At 47.8% G+C, this 16,550-nt stretch overlaps 1 protein-coding gene across 2 annotated transcripts in view; it reads right to left on the bottom strand.

Annotated features, from left to right (window-relative positions):
* CA6 (carbonic anhydrase 6) overlaps positions 1-15,755 on the bottom strand; it is a 36,101-nt gene extending 20,346 nt beyond the window's left edge. For both annotated transcript variants that reach the window (XM_035307619.3, XM_035307620.3), the window contains exons 1-4: positions 15,658-15,755; positions 11,885-12,064; positions 1,710-1,858; positions 60-152 (exon numbers count right to left, since the gene is read on the bottom strand). In XM_035307619.3, coding sequence (XP_035163510.1) covers positions 60-152; positions 1,710-1,858; positions 11,885-12,064; positions 15,658-15,748 — 513 coding nt within the window. In that variant the 5' untranslated portion in view covers positions 15,749-15,755. The remainder of the gene's footprint in view (positions 1-59; positions 153-1,709; positions 1,859-11,884; positions 12,065-15,657) is intronic.
* Positions 15,756-16,550: the final 795 nt, after the last annotated feature.

Raw genomic sequence — 16,550 nt, 5'->3', positions numbered from 1 at the left:
TTGTTTGGACATCCACCTATAACTTCAGATGCAGACACACGTGGGTGGTTTCTGCTTACCTCAACGAAGGCTGCCAGTACAGCCAAGCCGTCCTCCGCATCTTTGGCTGTCTCATAGCTCTGGTATTTGGAATTGTAGTGAACAATGTGAATCTGTAAGAACAAGGTAGGGTGGGTCAAGGGCAGTTCACAGCAATTCAAATGCTTATGGTTTCCAGGAAAGAAGGAGGAGAAAGAAAGGGGCTCCATCTGAGGCCTCAGACCGTTCCACACCAGAAACTTGGACCTCCATCTCCCTCCCTCTGAACTGCAAATCCGATCTATCATGACTAGAAACGTCCCCAAGAATGGAAAGAACAAGAGTGGGATTCTGGATGATGGTAGTTCCAGGCTGTTTCCCTGACCACACCTCCCTCCAGGCAGATGAGCTGGCAGAGCTGGGGTTCTCCTGGGGTGTCTGGGGGTTTACAGGGAGGGTGAGCTTGCACCCCCTTGTTCCAGACAGCCACTGTTAAATTATAGTCATCTTAAAGATGGATTCTGGCAAAAGAGGGAACTCAAAAAATCTAACACAGGCCAGGTGTAGTGGCTGATGCCTGTAATCCAGCACTTTGGGAGGCCGAGGTGGGCGGATCACTTGAGGTCAGGAGTTTGAGACTGAGACCAGCCTGGCCAACGTGGTGAAATGCCATCTCTACTAAACAATTAACTAGGTGTGGTGGCAGGTGCCTGTAATCCCAGCTTCTCTGGTGGCTGAGCCAGGAGAATCACTTGAACCCAGGGGACGGAGGTTGCAGCGAGCTGAGATCAGGCCACTGCACTACAGCCTGGACGAAAGAGTGAAACTACGTCTCAAAAAAGAAAAGGAAAGAAAATCTAACACATAGAAATCCAGCTGAAAGAAAGGAGAGTTCACCACACCCTGTGGGCTGTTGTCCTGCAGCCCGAGTACTGCGAGGGCAGGAGCTTGCCCCGGTCACCAGTCAATAGCTGTCGAGTGAATAAAAAATAAAACTTCAGGATGACATAACTGCTACCATTGCCGAGTCTTTGGCTGTTTTTGTTTGTTTTGTCCCTCAGATTGGAGTGCAGCAGCATAATCAGGACTCACTGCAGCCTCAACCTCCTGGCCTCAAGCGATCCTCCCCCCTCAGCCTCCTCAGAAGCTGGAACTATACGCATGTGCCACCACTCCAGGATAATTTATTATTATTATTTTATCTTTTTGTAGACACAGGATCTCGCTATGTTGCGAACTCCAGGGCTCAAGCAATTCCCCTGCCTTGACCTCCCAAAGTGCCAGAATTACAGGCATGAGCCAGCTCACCCGGCCTTGGCTGTTTTAATAAGAAAAGTGACAGCCGGGCACTGTGACTCACACCTATAATTCCAGCACTTTAGGAGGCAGAGGCTGGTGGATCACCTGAGGTCAGGAATTCGAGATTAGCCTGGCCAACATGGTGAAACCCCGTCCAGCCAATGTTTTGTAAAAATACAAAACTTATCAGGTATGCTGGCATGTGCCTGTAATCCCAGTTACTTGGGAGGCTGAGGCAGGAGAATCACTTGAACCCAGGAGGCAGACGTTGCAATGAGCTGAGATTGCGCCACTGCACTCCAGCCTGAGCAACAGAGTGAGAAGAGAATCTGTCAATAAATAAGTGACTACAGGGTTCGAAGGAAAGAGGATGCAGTGGGGGTCATCACTACCTCGATCACGTGTCTGATCCCATCCACGGTGTGCTCAGAGCCGCTGATGTCCGAGGATGCACCACCCCAATGAAAGTGCATCTGCTGGGCTATGTACACGGTGCCATTGGCATCTGTTATTCGCATGGTGTCAGGCAGGCTGATCTGCACTGGAGAGACGAGGTGGGGTTGAGAGGTGCAGGTGAGCACAGAGGGGTCAGGCCTGCAGGCTGGGGAGCTTCTCTGCTCATTCCCACCTGTCTGAGCCAGGGACAAGATCGTATCATAGACTGGCTTAGAATGCCATGAGCAGGGTCATCGAAGGGGAAGAGGCGTTTGCACACAGGGCACAGGGTAAGATCAGGATGGAGGCCAAGCCCTGAGGAAACCAGGTTGGGCAGGTGCCTCTCCCTAGCACACTCCTCCCCGCCCAGAGCCCACGGACCAGCGGCAGGGACACACAGTGGCAGGTCCAGCTTGGAAAAGGACCCCAGCAAAGGGAAGGTCCTGAAAAACTTACGGCCAGTGGGCGTGGAAACTAGAATTCTACTCTATCTCTGGCCAATTTCAGAATTTGCCGAAGGTGTCGGAATAGGAAATGGGGCCTCTTAGAACTGTTTTTTCTTTTTCTTTTTTTTTTTGACACTCACTCTGTTGCTCAGGCTGGAGTGCAGTGGCACGATCATGACTCACTGTAGCCTTCAACTCCCGGCTTCAAGTAATCCTCCCACCCCAGCCTCCCAAGTAGCTTGGACTACAGGTGCACACCACCATGCCCAGCTAATTTTTGTATTTTTAGTAGAGACGGGGTTTCACCACGTTGGCCAGGCTGGTCTCAAACTCCTGACCTCAAGTGATCGAACTACCTTGGCCTCCCAAAGTACTGGGATTACAGGTGTGAGCCACACCACGCCCGGCAAGATCTTCCTATTTAAAGTCCTCAAATAGGACTTTGATGATTTCAAGTCATCAAAGGTGGTTGTGCCCAAGAACATGTTTTCTGGAAGACAGCAAGTAGGAGGTATTTAAAACCTGTCAGATGCCTCCTTCCTTTCTAAATTGTCTAAAGGAGCAGGGAGCTGTGATTAAATTTATAACGTCATGTGCTGTAACGCAGGAATCTGGCCTGAAAGGTTTTCACCGGCCCTTTGGCAGAACAAGTGCTTTGTATTTAGAGCTGGAAATGTGGCTGGCCTCAAAAATCAATGCTTGCAAGAAAAGGATGGATGGTAGAGCCTTAAAAGGATTCGTGCAAAGTGAATGGAGCCAAGGAGCTGAGGACCCCAACAGAGCTCCCTAAATGGGCAGTAAGCACCACAGGAGAAATGAGAGAGGTCCCCACAGTTTCATTTCCCCAAAACACCGGAGACAGGATGTGTCACTTCCGGTCACACTGACAGGCCCTCAGTGGCCCAACTGGAAACCAGCCACAACCCTGAGCCTGTCGCTGTGCTTTTGAAAAGGAGAGGCCAAAAGTTAACTGGCTGTCCCCAAAAGTCAGCTGGCTGAAACTTCCAGATGCACAAAGGAACTCAGCTTCCAGAAGAGGCTGATCCCCTTCATGGGAACTCAATTTCACCAATTTCTTATCAGAAGAGAAAAAGCTACATAATCCAAGCATTTGCTGCGCTCAAGAAACAGCAAACTGTCGAGGGTGGTGAAAGTCAAAGATGAAGAAACTGACTGCGACTGGAGGAGACTTAAAGAGACCTGATGGTTCTGAGTGCAGCGTGGAATGCAGGATTAGAGCCTGGGCCAGAGAACCACAGGAATGAGAAAGTGATGTCAGCGAAATGAGGGCTGGAGTTACTGCGTTGTATCATTTGAATTCCTTAGTTCAATAATAATCGTACAATCGTTATAAGATGTTAGTATTAGGGGAAGTGGGTGAAGAGCATACAGGAAATCTCTGTACTACTTTTGAAATTTTTCTAGTGAAAAGCTATTTCACTGAAAGTTGAGGCTGGGCAAATTATGGTGCTCACACCTGTAATCCCAGCACTTTGGGAGGCCGAGGCAGGTGGATCACTTGAGGTCAGGAGTTTGAGACCAGCCTGGCCAACATAAAGAAACCCCATCTCTACTAAAAATACCAAAATTAGTCAGGTGTGGTGATGCAGACCTATAACCCCAGCTACTTGGGAGGCTAAGGCAGGAGAAGCCCTTGAAAATAGGAGGCGGAGCTTACAGTGAGCCAAGATCACAGCCACTGCACTCCAACTAGAGTGACAGCGTAAGACTCTGTCTCAAAAAAAAAAAAAAAAAAAATTGAAAAAAAGGAACAATTGGCCTCCCACCTCCCTGCCGAGCATTCAAAGATCAAACCCTGTGCAGAATTCTGCATTACTCATAGGCGCCTATCTGGGGATGTTTTCTTTTATGTTCAAGTCCTTTCTGCTCAAATGCACCATTCGGTGAACATTTTTAATCTGCTCTGTCAGGATCTGTGGCAGGTACTATGATGAAAAGATGAGTAAGTGATTGTCCCTATATTCAAGGAACTTCATAAAGTAGCCAATAACATGTATTAAGAAAACAGTATGTATTAAGAAGACACTAAACACTAGAGGTCCAGTACCTCAGGCATTTAAGCTTTTCTGCAGCCTCTAAGATGTATTTTGGAAATTTTTAAATATGTATTTTATTGAGATAGGGTCTTACTCTGTCACCCAGGCTGGAGTGCAGTGACACGACCTCAGCTCACTGCAGTCTCGACCTCCCAGGCTCAAACAATCCTCCCACCTCAGCCCCTCAAGTAGCTGGGACTACAGGCACACACCACCATGACCAGCTAATATTTATTTATGGAGATGGAATTTCGCCATGTTGCTCAGGCTGGTCTCAAACTCCTGGGCTCAAGCAATCCACCTGCCTTGACCTCTCAAAGTGCTGGGATTGTAGGTGTGAGCCACCACACCTGAACAATATATATTAATGGATCTAGGCGTACCAACTGTTACTAGTCTGCAGCAAAAGAGAGAAACTGGGAGTTCGTTTTAGAAATTTTGTAGCAATTTGTCTCTGTCTCAACAGCCTGTGTTTCAATTTGAATTCCTCTTTATTGAAATGTTGAACGGGGCATGCCTGTAATCCCAACACTTTGGGAGGCCAAGGTGGATGGATCACCTGAGGTTGGGAGTTCAAGGCCAGCCTGACCAACATAGAGAAATCCCATCTCTACTGAAAAAACAAAATTAGCCAGACATGGTAGCACATGTCTGTAATCCCATCTGCTCAGGGGGCTGAGCAGGAGAATCGCTTGAATCTGGTAGGCAGAGGTTGTGGTGATTGGAGATCATGCCATTGCACTCCAGCCTGGGCGACAAGAGTGAAACTCTGGCTCCCAAAAAAACAAAATCTTGAATCTAATTTAAACTTACTTTAAAAACGAGGAGCCTGGGCCTGGTGGCTTACACCTGTAATCCGAGCACTTTGGGAGGCCAAGGGAGGCAGATCACCTGAGGTCAGGTGTTCAAGACCAGCCTAGCCAACTTGGGGAAACCTCATCTCTACTAAAAATACAAAAATTGTCCAAAAATATGGACAAAAAATTTATATAAGGAGAATCATAAAACTGATGAAATAAATGAAGAAGAACTACATACGTGGAGAAATATTCCATGTTTACAGATAGGAAGTCTTAATACTGTCCCAGTGTTAATTCTTTCCAACTTGGTCTATATATTACCAAAAAGGGGTCCCAATCCAGATCCCAAGAGAGGGTTCTTGGATCTCACACAAGAAAGAAAGAATTTGGAGTCAGTCCATAGAAGAAAGCAAAAACAAGTTTATTAAGAAAGTAAAGGAATAGACCAGGTGCAATGGCTCATGCCTGTAATCCCAGCACTTTGGAAGGCCAAGGCAGGCAGATCACTTGAGGTCAGGAGTTCAAGACAAGCCTGGCCCATATGGCAAAACCCCATCTCTACTAAAATTACAAAAATTAATGGGGCATGGTGGTGTGCACCTGTAATCCCAGCTACTCGGGAGGCTGAGGCATGAGAATTATTTGAATCCAGAAGGCAGAGGCTGCAGTTAGCCAAGACCAGCCTCAGAGAAAGAGACTGCACTCCAGTCTCCAAAAAAAGAGGAAGTAATAGAATAAAGAATGGCTGCTTCATAAGGAAGGCAGCCCCGAGGGCCACTGGTTGCCCAATTTTATGGTTATGTCTTGATGATATGCTAAACAAGGAATGGATTATTCGTGCTACCCCTTTTTAGACCGCATAGGGTAATTTCCTGATGTTGCCATGTCATCTGTAAACTGTTGTGTCATTAGTGGGAGGGTAGCAGTGAAGACGACCCGAGGTCACTCTCATGGCCATCTTGATTTTGGTAGGATTTGGCCAGCTTCTTTATTGCAACCTGTTTTATAAGCGAGTTCTTAGGACCTGTGTCTTGTGCTGACCTCCTGTCTCATCCTGTGACTTACAATGCCTTAACCTCCTGGGAATGCAGTCCAGTAGGTCTCAGCCTTATTTTATCCAGCCCCTACTCAAGATGAGGTCATTCTTGTTCAAAAGCCTGTGACGTTACTATACAATCATGTATGCTCTTGGTATTTACCTACATGGGTTGAAACACAGAAACCTGCACATCGATTTTTTTTTTTTTTTTTTTTTTTGAGACAGAGTCTCGCTCTGTTGCCCAGGCTTGAGTGCAGGAGTGCAGTGGTGCAACCATAGCTCACTGCAGCCTTGACCTCAAGCGAGCCTCGTACCTCAGCCTCCTGAAGCTAGGACTATATGTGTGAGCCACCATGCCCAGCTCATTTTTCAATTACTTTTGTAGGTCTCACTACATTGCCCAGGCTGGTCTCGAATTCCTTGGCTCAAGTGATCCTCCCGCCTTGGCCTCCCAAAGTATTGGGATTATAGGCATGAGCCACCACACCTGGCCTGCACACAGGTTTTACGACAGCTTTATTCGTAACTGCCAAAACTGAGAAGCAACCCAGATGTCTTTGGATAGGTGACTGGATAAACTGTAATTCATCCAGACAATAGAATATTATTCAGCACTAAAAAGAAATGAGCTATCAATCCATGAAAAGACATGGAGGAACGTTAAATGCACATTACAAAATGAAAGAAACCAATGTGAAAAGGTTACATGCTGTGATTCCAACTGCATGACATTTTAGAAAAGGAAAAACTATGGGTCAAATAACAAGATCAATGATTGCCAGGGTTCGGGGAGGAAGGAAGAGATGAACGGATGGAACACAGGATTTCCATGATGCTGAAAGGATTGCTCAATGCATGTGATTAGAAACCTGTCAAAACCTGGCTGAGCGTGGTGGCTCATGCCTGTAATCCCAGCACTTTGGGAGGCCAAGGTGGGAGGGTCACTTGAAGTCAGGAGTTCGAGACCAGCCTGGCCAACATGGAGAAACCCTGACTCTACTAAAAATACAAAATTAGCTGGGCATGGTGGCAGACACCAACAATAACTATAATCCAAGCTACTCAGGAGGCTGAGACAGGACAATTTCCAGAACCCAGGAGGTGGAGATTGCAGTGAGCCAAGATCGTACCACTGCACTCTAGCTTGGGTGACAGAGCAAGACTGTCTCAAAAAAAAGAACCCTGCAAAACCAAAAATTAACAAGTCTTTAATACATCATGTCAACTTTATATTAAGCTTACTGTTCGTCAAAATCTCCTTAGATTCAAAGTTTGTAGATTAGTTTTCTTTTCCCTTCAGTAGAATTCCTGAATATGCTTGGAGCTTGCTGAAAAATAGGCAGTGGCGATAGCCATATAACTTCAAAAGCTAATTTATAAAAATCTTTCAAATACTTTACCTTAGGCTGGGTGCAATGGCTCATACCTGTAATCTCAACAGTGTGGGAGGCCAAGGCTGGTGGATCATTTGAGGCCAAGAGTTCAAGATCAGCCTGGCCAACATGCTGAAACCCCAAATGTACAAAAAAATACAAAAATTAGCTGGGGGTTCTGGCACACGCCTGTATTCCCAGCTACTCATGAGGCTGAGGCATGAGAATTGCTTGACCCCAGGAGGCAGAGGTTGCAGTGAGCCAAGATTGCGCCACTGCACTCCAGCCTGGGTGACAGAGCAAGACCCCTATCTCCAAAAAAAACCTTTACACCTTCCTTCTATTCTTTGGATATGGTTATGGCGTTTGTAGGCTTGGAGGTAAAGAACTGAAGATAACTGGTGCTGGATAGAGGAGGCTTTATTTTTATTATGGCAGCTTGCTATTTTTATAACATGGTCATTGAGTTGAAAATAATCAAAGTACAGTAGCAACTGATCTTCCCTTCTTCCTGGATGAGTGAGCAGATTATTAAATACTGATGTCAGCATCCCTGAACTATATAAAAGTGAGCAGTGTTTGGCTACGCTTCTGTTTGAAATGATACTGTGTTTTGGTTGTTGTCCGAAGCTTTGAAGCGCTACTTAGCATCTCCTTTCTTCCATGGAGCTCTCACCATTCAAACATGACAGATTTGGTAAAATACTAGTTAGGTTGAGTCTTCCTTGCCCCCACTCGGTCATCTTTGTATGAATCCCATAGTTTGGGATTTTTTTTTCTTTTTTTTTTTCCTTTTTTTAAAACCAGTTTTTAGCTGGTGTTCATTAAGAACAGTGAGTACCTAGAACTGTGCCACTAATTTAAAGGAAATCCTAAGAAGGTGCATTTCTTTACAGAGCTGTGTCATGCCATCCTTTGGGCCCTCTGCTGGAAAAGTAGAATCAAGTCTCAAATAATGCCTTTTAAATTGTATCCTCTAGTATTATAGATATAGGACAGTACTGTATCATACCTCTGTGAATGTCAAATATCTTGTACCTGCTTTATGATATGTAGTATGACCGTGCTTTATCAGAGCTGTTTTTAATGATGTTATTCTAGAATGTTCTCTTTCCAGACGATGATTCAGAAGCTAATTTTTAAAAATGGTGCCAGGTACCACAACAGTAACAGAACTTTGCAATTTTTGGGGGTTTTGTTTTTTTACCTTTTTTCCCCCTTTTTTTTTAAATGGAGTATGCTGGATGTCTCTATAACTTTGTTCAGATGACTGCAGAACCTGGAAAAGCGGTTGCTGCTATTGATGCATAACATACTGCTATTATTGGTCTTTTTATATAAATATATATTTTTTATATATATATATTTATATATATATATATATATATAATTTGAATTTTTGGAAACTTTAGCTGTGCTGTCAACTTTGGAAAAAGTATCCCAGTTTACTGTGTTGAGTTGGCATTGTACAGAAATTAACAGCCATATTGGTCTAGAAACGTTAAACTTAATTTTTTTCCATTTGTACAGGGGTAACACACTGTATTAAATATGTAAGGTCTTATCTACATGGGTTTGATTACAGAAACTAATAAAGTATTCTCTAAATAATGAAAAAAAAAAAAAAACCTTTACACCAAAAAATAGAATTCTGGCCAGCCGCAGGGGCTCATGCCTATAATCCTGGCACTTTGGAAGGCCAAGGTGGGCAGATCACTTGAGGCAAGGAGTTCAAGACCAGCCTGGCCAATATGACAAAACCCCATCTCTACTAAAAATACAAAAATTAGCCGGCATGGTGGCACAGGCCTGTAGTCCCAGCTACCAGGGAGGCAGAGGCAGGAGAATTGCTTGAATCTGGGAGGTGGAGGTTGCAGTAAGCCAATATTGTACCACTGCACTCCATGCTGGGTGACAGAGCAAGACTGTATCTCAAAAAAAATTTCTTTTGGCTGGGCACGGTGGCTCATACCTGTAATCCCAGCACTTTAGGAGGCTGCGGGTGGATCACCTGAGGTTGGGAGTTTGAGACCAGCCTGACCAACATGAAGAAACACTGTCTCTACTAAAAAATATAAAATTAGCCAGGCGTGGTGGCACATGCCTGTAATTTCAGCTACCCAGGAGGCTGAGGCAGGAGAATTGCTTGAACCCAGGAGGCGGAGTTTGCAGTGAGCCAAGATCATGCCTTTGCACTCCAGCCTGGTGACAGAACAAGACTCCTTCTCAAAAAAATAAAACAAAGTAAAATAAAAAATCAAATAATTTTAAAAATTTTAGTATATATATAATTAATGTGAACTGTAGGTGCACTCTAATGTCCAGCATTCTGTCATGTGAGGTGAGAACCCCAAAGGAACAGGCTTCTGGACCACAGAGATTTGAGCACAGCCCTGGAAATGGGGAGGAGGGAGCCACTGCAAGCCCTGTGGCAAGCCGGGCTCTTCTCTTCCTTACTTATTCCGTCTTCCGAGCCCTCAGCTCGCTGTCCAGGGAGGGTGAACAAAGCCACTGCCTCTGGCCTTTGTGCTTCACCCCTTCTCCACAAGCAGAGGACAAGGAGGGGAGGAAGATTCCACCTGCCAATCTGGAAGCTTCAGAGAGTAATTTTGGAAACAGGAGCTTGACATTATGATGAAAATGAAGCTTTTGTTCATTCTGTGTTACTTCAGGGCTCCTGGCCACATAAACCTGGGCCCTAACACAGACAGAGCTTCATTCTCCCACTTGCTACTTTCACCAGCCCCATAAAGGACAATCAGTTTTCTTTTATTTGAGAATGGAGTTGCGCTCTTCTTGCCCAGGCTGGAGTGCAATGGCACGATCTCGGCTCACTGCAATCTCTGTCTCCTGGGTGCAAGTGATTCTCCTGCCTCAGCCTCCCAAGTAGCTGGGCCACCATACCTGACTACTTTGACTAATTTTTGTATTTTTATTAGAGATGGGGTTTCACCACATTGGCCAGGCTAGTCTTGAACTTCTGACCTCAGGTGATCCAGCCACTTCGGCCTCCCAAAGTGCTGGGATTACAGGTATGAGCCACTGCACCTGACCAGTTTTATTTTCTTGATTGTGCAAGATAAGAAAACTAAGTCCTGTCGCCCCCCCACCCTTGTTTTTGAAGAAACAGGATCTCACTCTGTTGCCCAGGGTGGAGTGCAATGATGATCTTGGCTCACCACAACCTTGACCTCCCAGGCTCAAGTGACCCTCCCACCTCAGCCTCCTAAAGTACTGGGTTTACAGGCATAAGCCACCATGCCTGGCCAAGTCCAGTGACTGTCATATCCCTGTGTGACAGGCAGGGAACTGTCTCGACCCAGCCAGGAGTGAGAGAGTGTGGTGCCTTAGAAGGAAAGAAGACGGACATCTGGGGGCATGAGCCCAGCTTGGCCATTAGACACTGTGTGACCCTGGCCGAGTCCCTCGACCTCCTGAGGTCTCAGACATCCTGCCTAAAAAATGCCCCCTCTGGGGTTGTCATGAGGCTCAGATGAGTCAAGCCACGTTGGAAAATCAGGAGGAAGCTCTGCAAACATAAAGCATGATCTCCAGGCTGGGCGAGGTGGCTCATGCGGTAATCCCAGCACTGTAGGAGGCTGAGGCAGGAAGATTACTTGAGATTAGAAGTTCCAGACCAGCCTGGCCAACATGGTGAAACCCCCGTTTCTACTCAAAATATGAAAAAATTATCTGGGCATGGTGGTGCATGCCTGTAATCCCAGCTACTCGGGAGGCTGAAGCAGGAGAATCACTTGAACCTGGGAGGTAGAGGCTACAGTGAGCCGAGATCACGCTACTGCACTCCAGCCTGGGTGACAGAGTGAGACTCTGTCTCAAAAAAAAAAATTCACAGTTTCTCATATTGGAGAGATGCCCCTGAAGGGGGGTATCCCCATGGCCCTGCTTTTCCTGCCTGACCCTTCACCTTCTTTTTTGTAGAGAGCAGAAAACAAGAGCTTTCTTCTTAAACCTCTGAGAAACCCTCGTCCTGCCTGTCAGGTGCTTTGAGCTAAATAGACTCAATATAGGAAAGGTGGAAAAGCTGACCCAAGCTGATGGACAGAGAGTCTGCGTGGGAAGGGCGGCTTCAGCAGCACAACCTGTCCTGCCTGTTACCTGCTGGGCGGGTCGGATGAGGTGGGGTAAGAGGATAACACCGCAGGAAGGGGCCGGCAGGGACAGGGAGCTGAGTGAAAGACAGATGCTGCCCTCTCTGGAAGAGCCACCCGGTTTCTGGGCCCGTCAGCCCTCATGTTCAGCCCTCATGTTCAACCCACATGTTGGAGGCCCCCAGCTCTGAGGCCATGCTCTGGGTCTCTGTGCAAGCCACTCCTGGCAGGGGTACGTGTCACCTGCCTTCCCCCGCAGGCTGCCGGCAGCTTGTGGACAGGAGCCCCTCCCCTCCTCCCCTTACCTGTATGGCCATTGTTGACCATGAGGAACTCGCCCACCTGCGACTCGTAGCCTGTCAGGTTGAGCCCCTTCAGGGCAGGGTTGTACCGCACCTTCGTCCTCTGTAGGTCAATGGGTGACTGTCTCTGGCCCCCACAGTGGGGGTAGTACTTCGGCCAGTGCGCCTCATCCAGTGCTCCTTCTGAGACAGGAAAGAGACAGTTGAAAGGGCTGCCTGGCCAAGCTCGCTCTGCAGGAACCTCACCACACCAGAGGCCGGGGGGCCTGCTGGGCGGGGGCCCACGGGACACCTTCTAGAAAGCAGAATCGGGGCCCCCAGAAGGAGGCCAAAAACACAATGACTTCAGCTCCAAGGACTCTGGAGTTTGGGGGCTTTGGTGCTAACCTCTAACTTTCTTGTGGCAACCGCTGGCCCTGGGAACAAGACTCATTGTTTTGAAGTCAATGAAAATCTTTTTTTTTTTTTTTTTTTGAGACAGGGTCTCACTCTGTCACCCAAGCTGGAAAGCAGTGGCTTGATCTCAGCTCACCGCAACCTCTGTCTCATGGGTTCAAGCAATTCTCCTGCCTCAGGCTCCCAAGTAGCTGAGACTTACAGGCACACGCCACCACACCTGGCTAATTTTTGTGTTTTTATTAGAAACGGGGTTTCCCCATGTTGCCCAGGCTGATCTCGAACTCCTGACCTCAGGTGATCCGCCTACCTCGGCCTCCCAGAGTGCTGGGATTACAGGTGCGAGCTACCGTGTCCAAGCTGAGAGAGTTTTAGACATCACGTTTTGCTCTCCTTTGACTCCTTTCCAGCTGACTGATGCATGGAGGGGACCGTGGCTTGCTATTCCTGTGCCGCTCCAGGGGACTCTTCCTCATTCCCTCTCAATGGCCCTGTTGTCCTTCCATGCCCCCAACAGGAACACAGGCCCACCTCCTCATGCTGCAGGACCCCCCCACCACCATTTTCTTGCTCCAGCCCCTTTTATAAATTCCCAGGATGGCAAAGACCACCTGGGTGTCTGCACTTATGGGTTGAGGGAAACTAAGGAAGCGTCAGGTTCCAGGACAACCTAGAGTGAGTACTTTTAAAAAACTTCATAAGGAGAAAGTTTACCTTTTCAGGGAGGATTGATAATCATAGGGGACAGAGTAACAAAGGTGAGTCATTATCATAGGTGACCGGGCCCCCAAACAGCTGTGGAACTTGGTGTCATCTATGTGACATGGAGAATCTAGCCTCTGTTCCCTGTTCAGGAGGTGGGTGTGTGGTGAGTACACAGCTTGTTTTTTTGTTTGTTTTTTGGGTGTTTTTTTGAGACTGAGTCTCACCCTGTCACCCAGGCTGGAGTGCAATGGCACAATATCGGCTCACTGCAACCTCTGCCTCCCAGGTTCAAGCGATTCTCCTGCTTCAGCCTCCCAAGTAGCTGGGACTATGGCATTTGCCACCATGCTTGGCTAATTTTTTGTAGTTTAGTAGGGACGAGGTTTTACCTACATTGGCCAGGCTGGTCTCGAACTCCTGACCTCGTGACCCACCCATCCCAAAGTGCTGGGATTACAGGCATGAGCCACCTCACCCAGCCCACAGCTTGTTTTAAGAAAAGTGTTTGTACTAGGGCCTCTCACAGCTTTTTGGTTTGTAATCAAGGCAATCTAGCACAATGCCTTCTCAGAGCAAGATGCCCAGGGCGCTGTCAATACTGGGCCATCTCTCAGGTATTCCTGGAAGGCATTTACAAAAGCTACTCCCAAATTCTCCCTCTGTCTCCTGGACAGCCCGACTGAAAGCCCCCATTGGCTTTCCAGGAAGCCCCACTGCCTCAGAGACTGGGCAGAGCCTGGGGAGGACATGGCCTTTATTTTCTAAATTCTGTCTTCCTTCACCTCTGAACCACCTCCTGGCACTGCTTGGCCAAAGGAAGCCAAATGAAGCAAAATGCCCCAGGCTCCCAAGGCACTGCCAGGCGTGTAAGATCGCTGTGCTCGGGAACGGAGGGGTTGGTCGGAGCTGGCTGGACTTTCTGAACTTCCCAGGATGTTCCTAATTTCGTTGCCCTTGACTTAATGGAGCATCCCATGCACCCTGAAGGAATGGTCCCTGAGCAGCTGAGCTGGGGAAGACTCTGCAGGAGGCAAACGTTTGTCTCACCTCCTGCATCAGCCAGCAGCCGCCATCTTCCTCATGGGCCCCAATCCATGGTCCTATACAGAAAGGAGGGGACGCAGGAAGAAGCGCTCCTCGCTGCCCCTGGAAAGGGCTGTTTAGTGTCCACAAACCTTACAGACACGCATTCTAGCTTTGGCTCACATGTGGACCAGAACCCATGCTCTAAATGTCAGGATTTTACATTTCACATCTTAAAAGTCTGGTTTGGGGCCAGTGGCGATGGCTCATGCCTATAATCCCAGCACTTTGGGAGACCAAGGTGGGCGGATCACTTGAGGTCAGAAGTTTGAAACCAGCCTGACCAATGTGGTAAAACCCCATCTCTACTAAAAATATAAAAATTAGCTAGGCCTGGTGACAAGTGCCTGTAATTCCAGCGACTTAGGAGGCTGAGACATAAGAATTGCTTGAACCCGGGAGGCAGAGGTTGCAGTGAGCTGAAATGGTACCACTGCACTCCAGACTGGGCAACAGAGCAAGACTCTGTCTCAAGAAAAAAAAAAAAAAAAGTCTGGTTTTGTCAGACACAGTGGCTCACACCTATAATCCCAGCACTTTGGGAGACCGAGGCAGGTGGATCATGAGGTCAGGCATTCAAAACCAGCCTGCCCAACATGGTGAAAGCTCATCTCTACTAAAAATACAAAAAAATTAGCTGGGCACGGTAGTGCACACCTATAATCCCAGCTACTCAGGAGGCTGAGGCAGGAGAATTGCTTGAACCAGGGAGGCGGAGGTTACAGTGAGCCGAAATCATGCCACTGTACTCCAGCCTGGGCAACAGAGACTTCACCTCAAAAAAAAAAAAAAAAAAGAAGTCTGGTTCTGGCAGCCCACAGACCATCTAAAGGAAACATCTTATCTCAAGACGTTCCAGGTAAACTGTCTACCGTGAAATTTCCAGGAAAGAAGGTCTCGCAAACCCTGTGGCACCTTCCGTGAGGTTACGGAGAGTCCTTTCTAAGAAATTTATTTTCCACGTACATGGACCAACAGAATAAATGGTTTTACGAAGGGAAGCAGTGAGAGGGCTTTCGAACCAGCCAACATTGTGGGTGGAAAAAAATTTAAAGCAAAAAAGCCTGCAAGTGAGTCAGGAGTTGGTGAAGGGGGAAAGCTATTTCGTCCTTTTCCTTATTTGAAATTTAACTTCAGCTTGTTCTCCATGTCTCTGAGACACCAAAAAGGTAACACCTGAAGCCGAAATGAGCCGACCCCAACAGTGTGGGCTCCCTGGCCATCCTGGGAAGTGGCCCCTCATGGAGGACTCTTGGCTGTTCACACCTGTAATCCCAGCAGTTTGGGAGGCCAAGGTGGGCGGATCACCTAAGGTCAGGAATTCGAGACCAGCCTGGGCAACATGGTGAAATCAGTCTCTACTAAAAGTACAAAAATTAGTCGGGTATGGTGGCGTGCACCTGTAGTCCCAGCTATTCAGGAGGCTGAGGCAGGAGAATCACTTGAACCCAGGATGTGGAGGTTGCATGAGCCAAGATTATGCTACTGCACTCCAGCCTGGGCGACAGAGCGGCTCCAAAAAAAAAAAGTGGGTAGGGGGTGCTTGTCCTGTCATGAGGGTAACTGAGGGAACATGCAGGAATCGGGCTTACCTGAATAGGTCCAATCGGACCCATGCTGCGCCTGGCCACCCAGCAGGAACAGGGACAGCAGAGGCACCAGGGCCCTCATGGTGCTGCACATCTGGAATGAAGACTGATTCCGTCAAAGTTCTTCTTTTAAAGGCTCAGAAGCTGTAAATAACAATTTACCACATCCAGCTGGCTGATCCGCCCTTTGCTGCACCCTCCCTACAACAATAACACCCTCCCTACAACAGCCCTTCTGGCTCCGTGCATTGGGCCAGGTGGCCCCAGCACCTGCCTCATCTCCTCCCACGTCAATTTCCATATCCAATCAGTCCATGGGTTTGGTCATTCAGTGTCTTAGGAGAGTCACCTGAAGGGCCACACAGTGCAGCCATTGTGGACAGGTAACCACAGAAATGGGAAAAGGCCCCAGGCAGGGAGAAGCAGGGTGCAGGACTTTCCTGGACAGTCTTCTGTGCCCTTTCTCCTGATGTTAGCGATCTGGAAACTGCTGACGGGATCACCACTGCTTGCAAACCCTGCAGGAACCCTCTTGGTATTTCCTGCCTGTGTCAGTCATAGACACATGGCAGGCACCTGGGGAGACTGCCTGACCTCCACATCCAGTCATTTCATGGTCCTCTCCTCAGACCAGCAGTTGATCCCGGGTCCCAGCTCATGAACCACATTCCAATGCACGCCTTGAGGCTGTGTGAGCCGGTGTGGGCATCTGCCTTTCTGCATGGATTTGTTCTGATGGCTGCAGGGCACTTGGGCACACCTAAACCAATCAGCCAATCGCCCTCACAGGATCCATGGATTACCTAATCCTGTGCATCCACTTGGCTAGACAGTCCCTGAAATTAGCTGAAGGAGAAACTTTTGAGTTTATGCCTGCTGACAGCCCAGCATTTCCC

The sequence above is a fragment of the Callithrix jacchus genome, chromosome 7 (genome assembly GCF_049354715.1).
Source record: "Callithrix jacchus isolate 240 chromosome 7, calJac240_pri, whole genome shotgun sequence".
Classification (NCBI taxonomy): Eukaryota; Metazoa; Chordata; class Mammalia; order Primates; family Cebidae; genus Callithrix; species Callithrix jacchus.
This window is presented reverse-complemented; position numbering and strand designations above follow the sequence as displayed.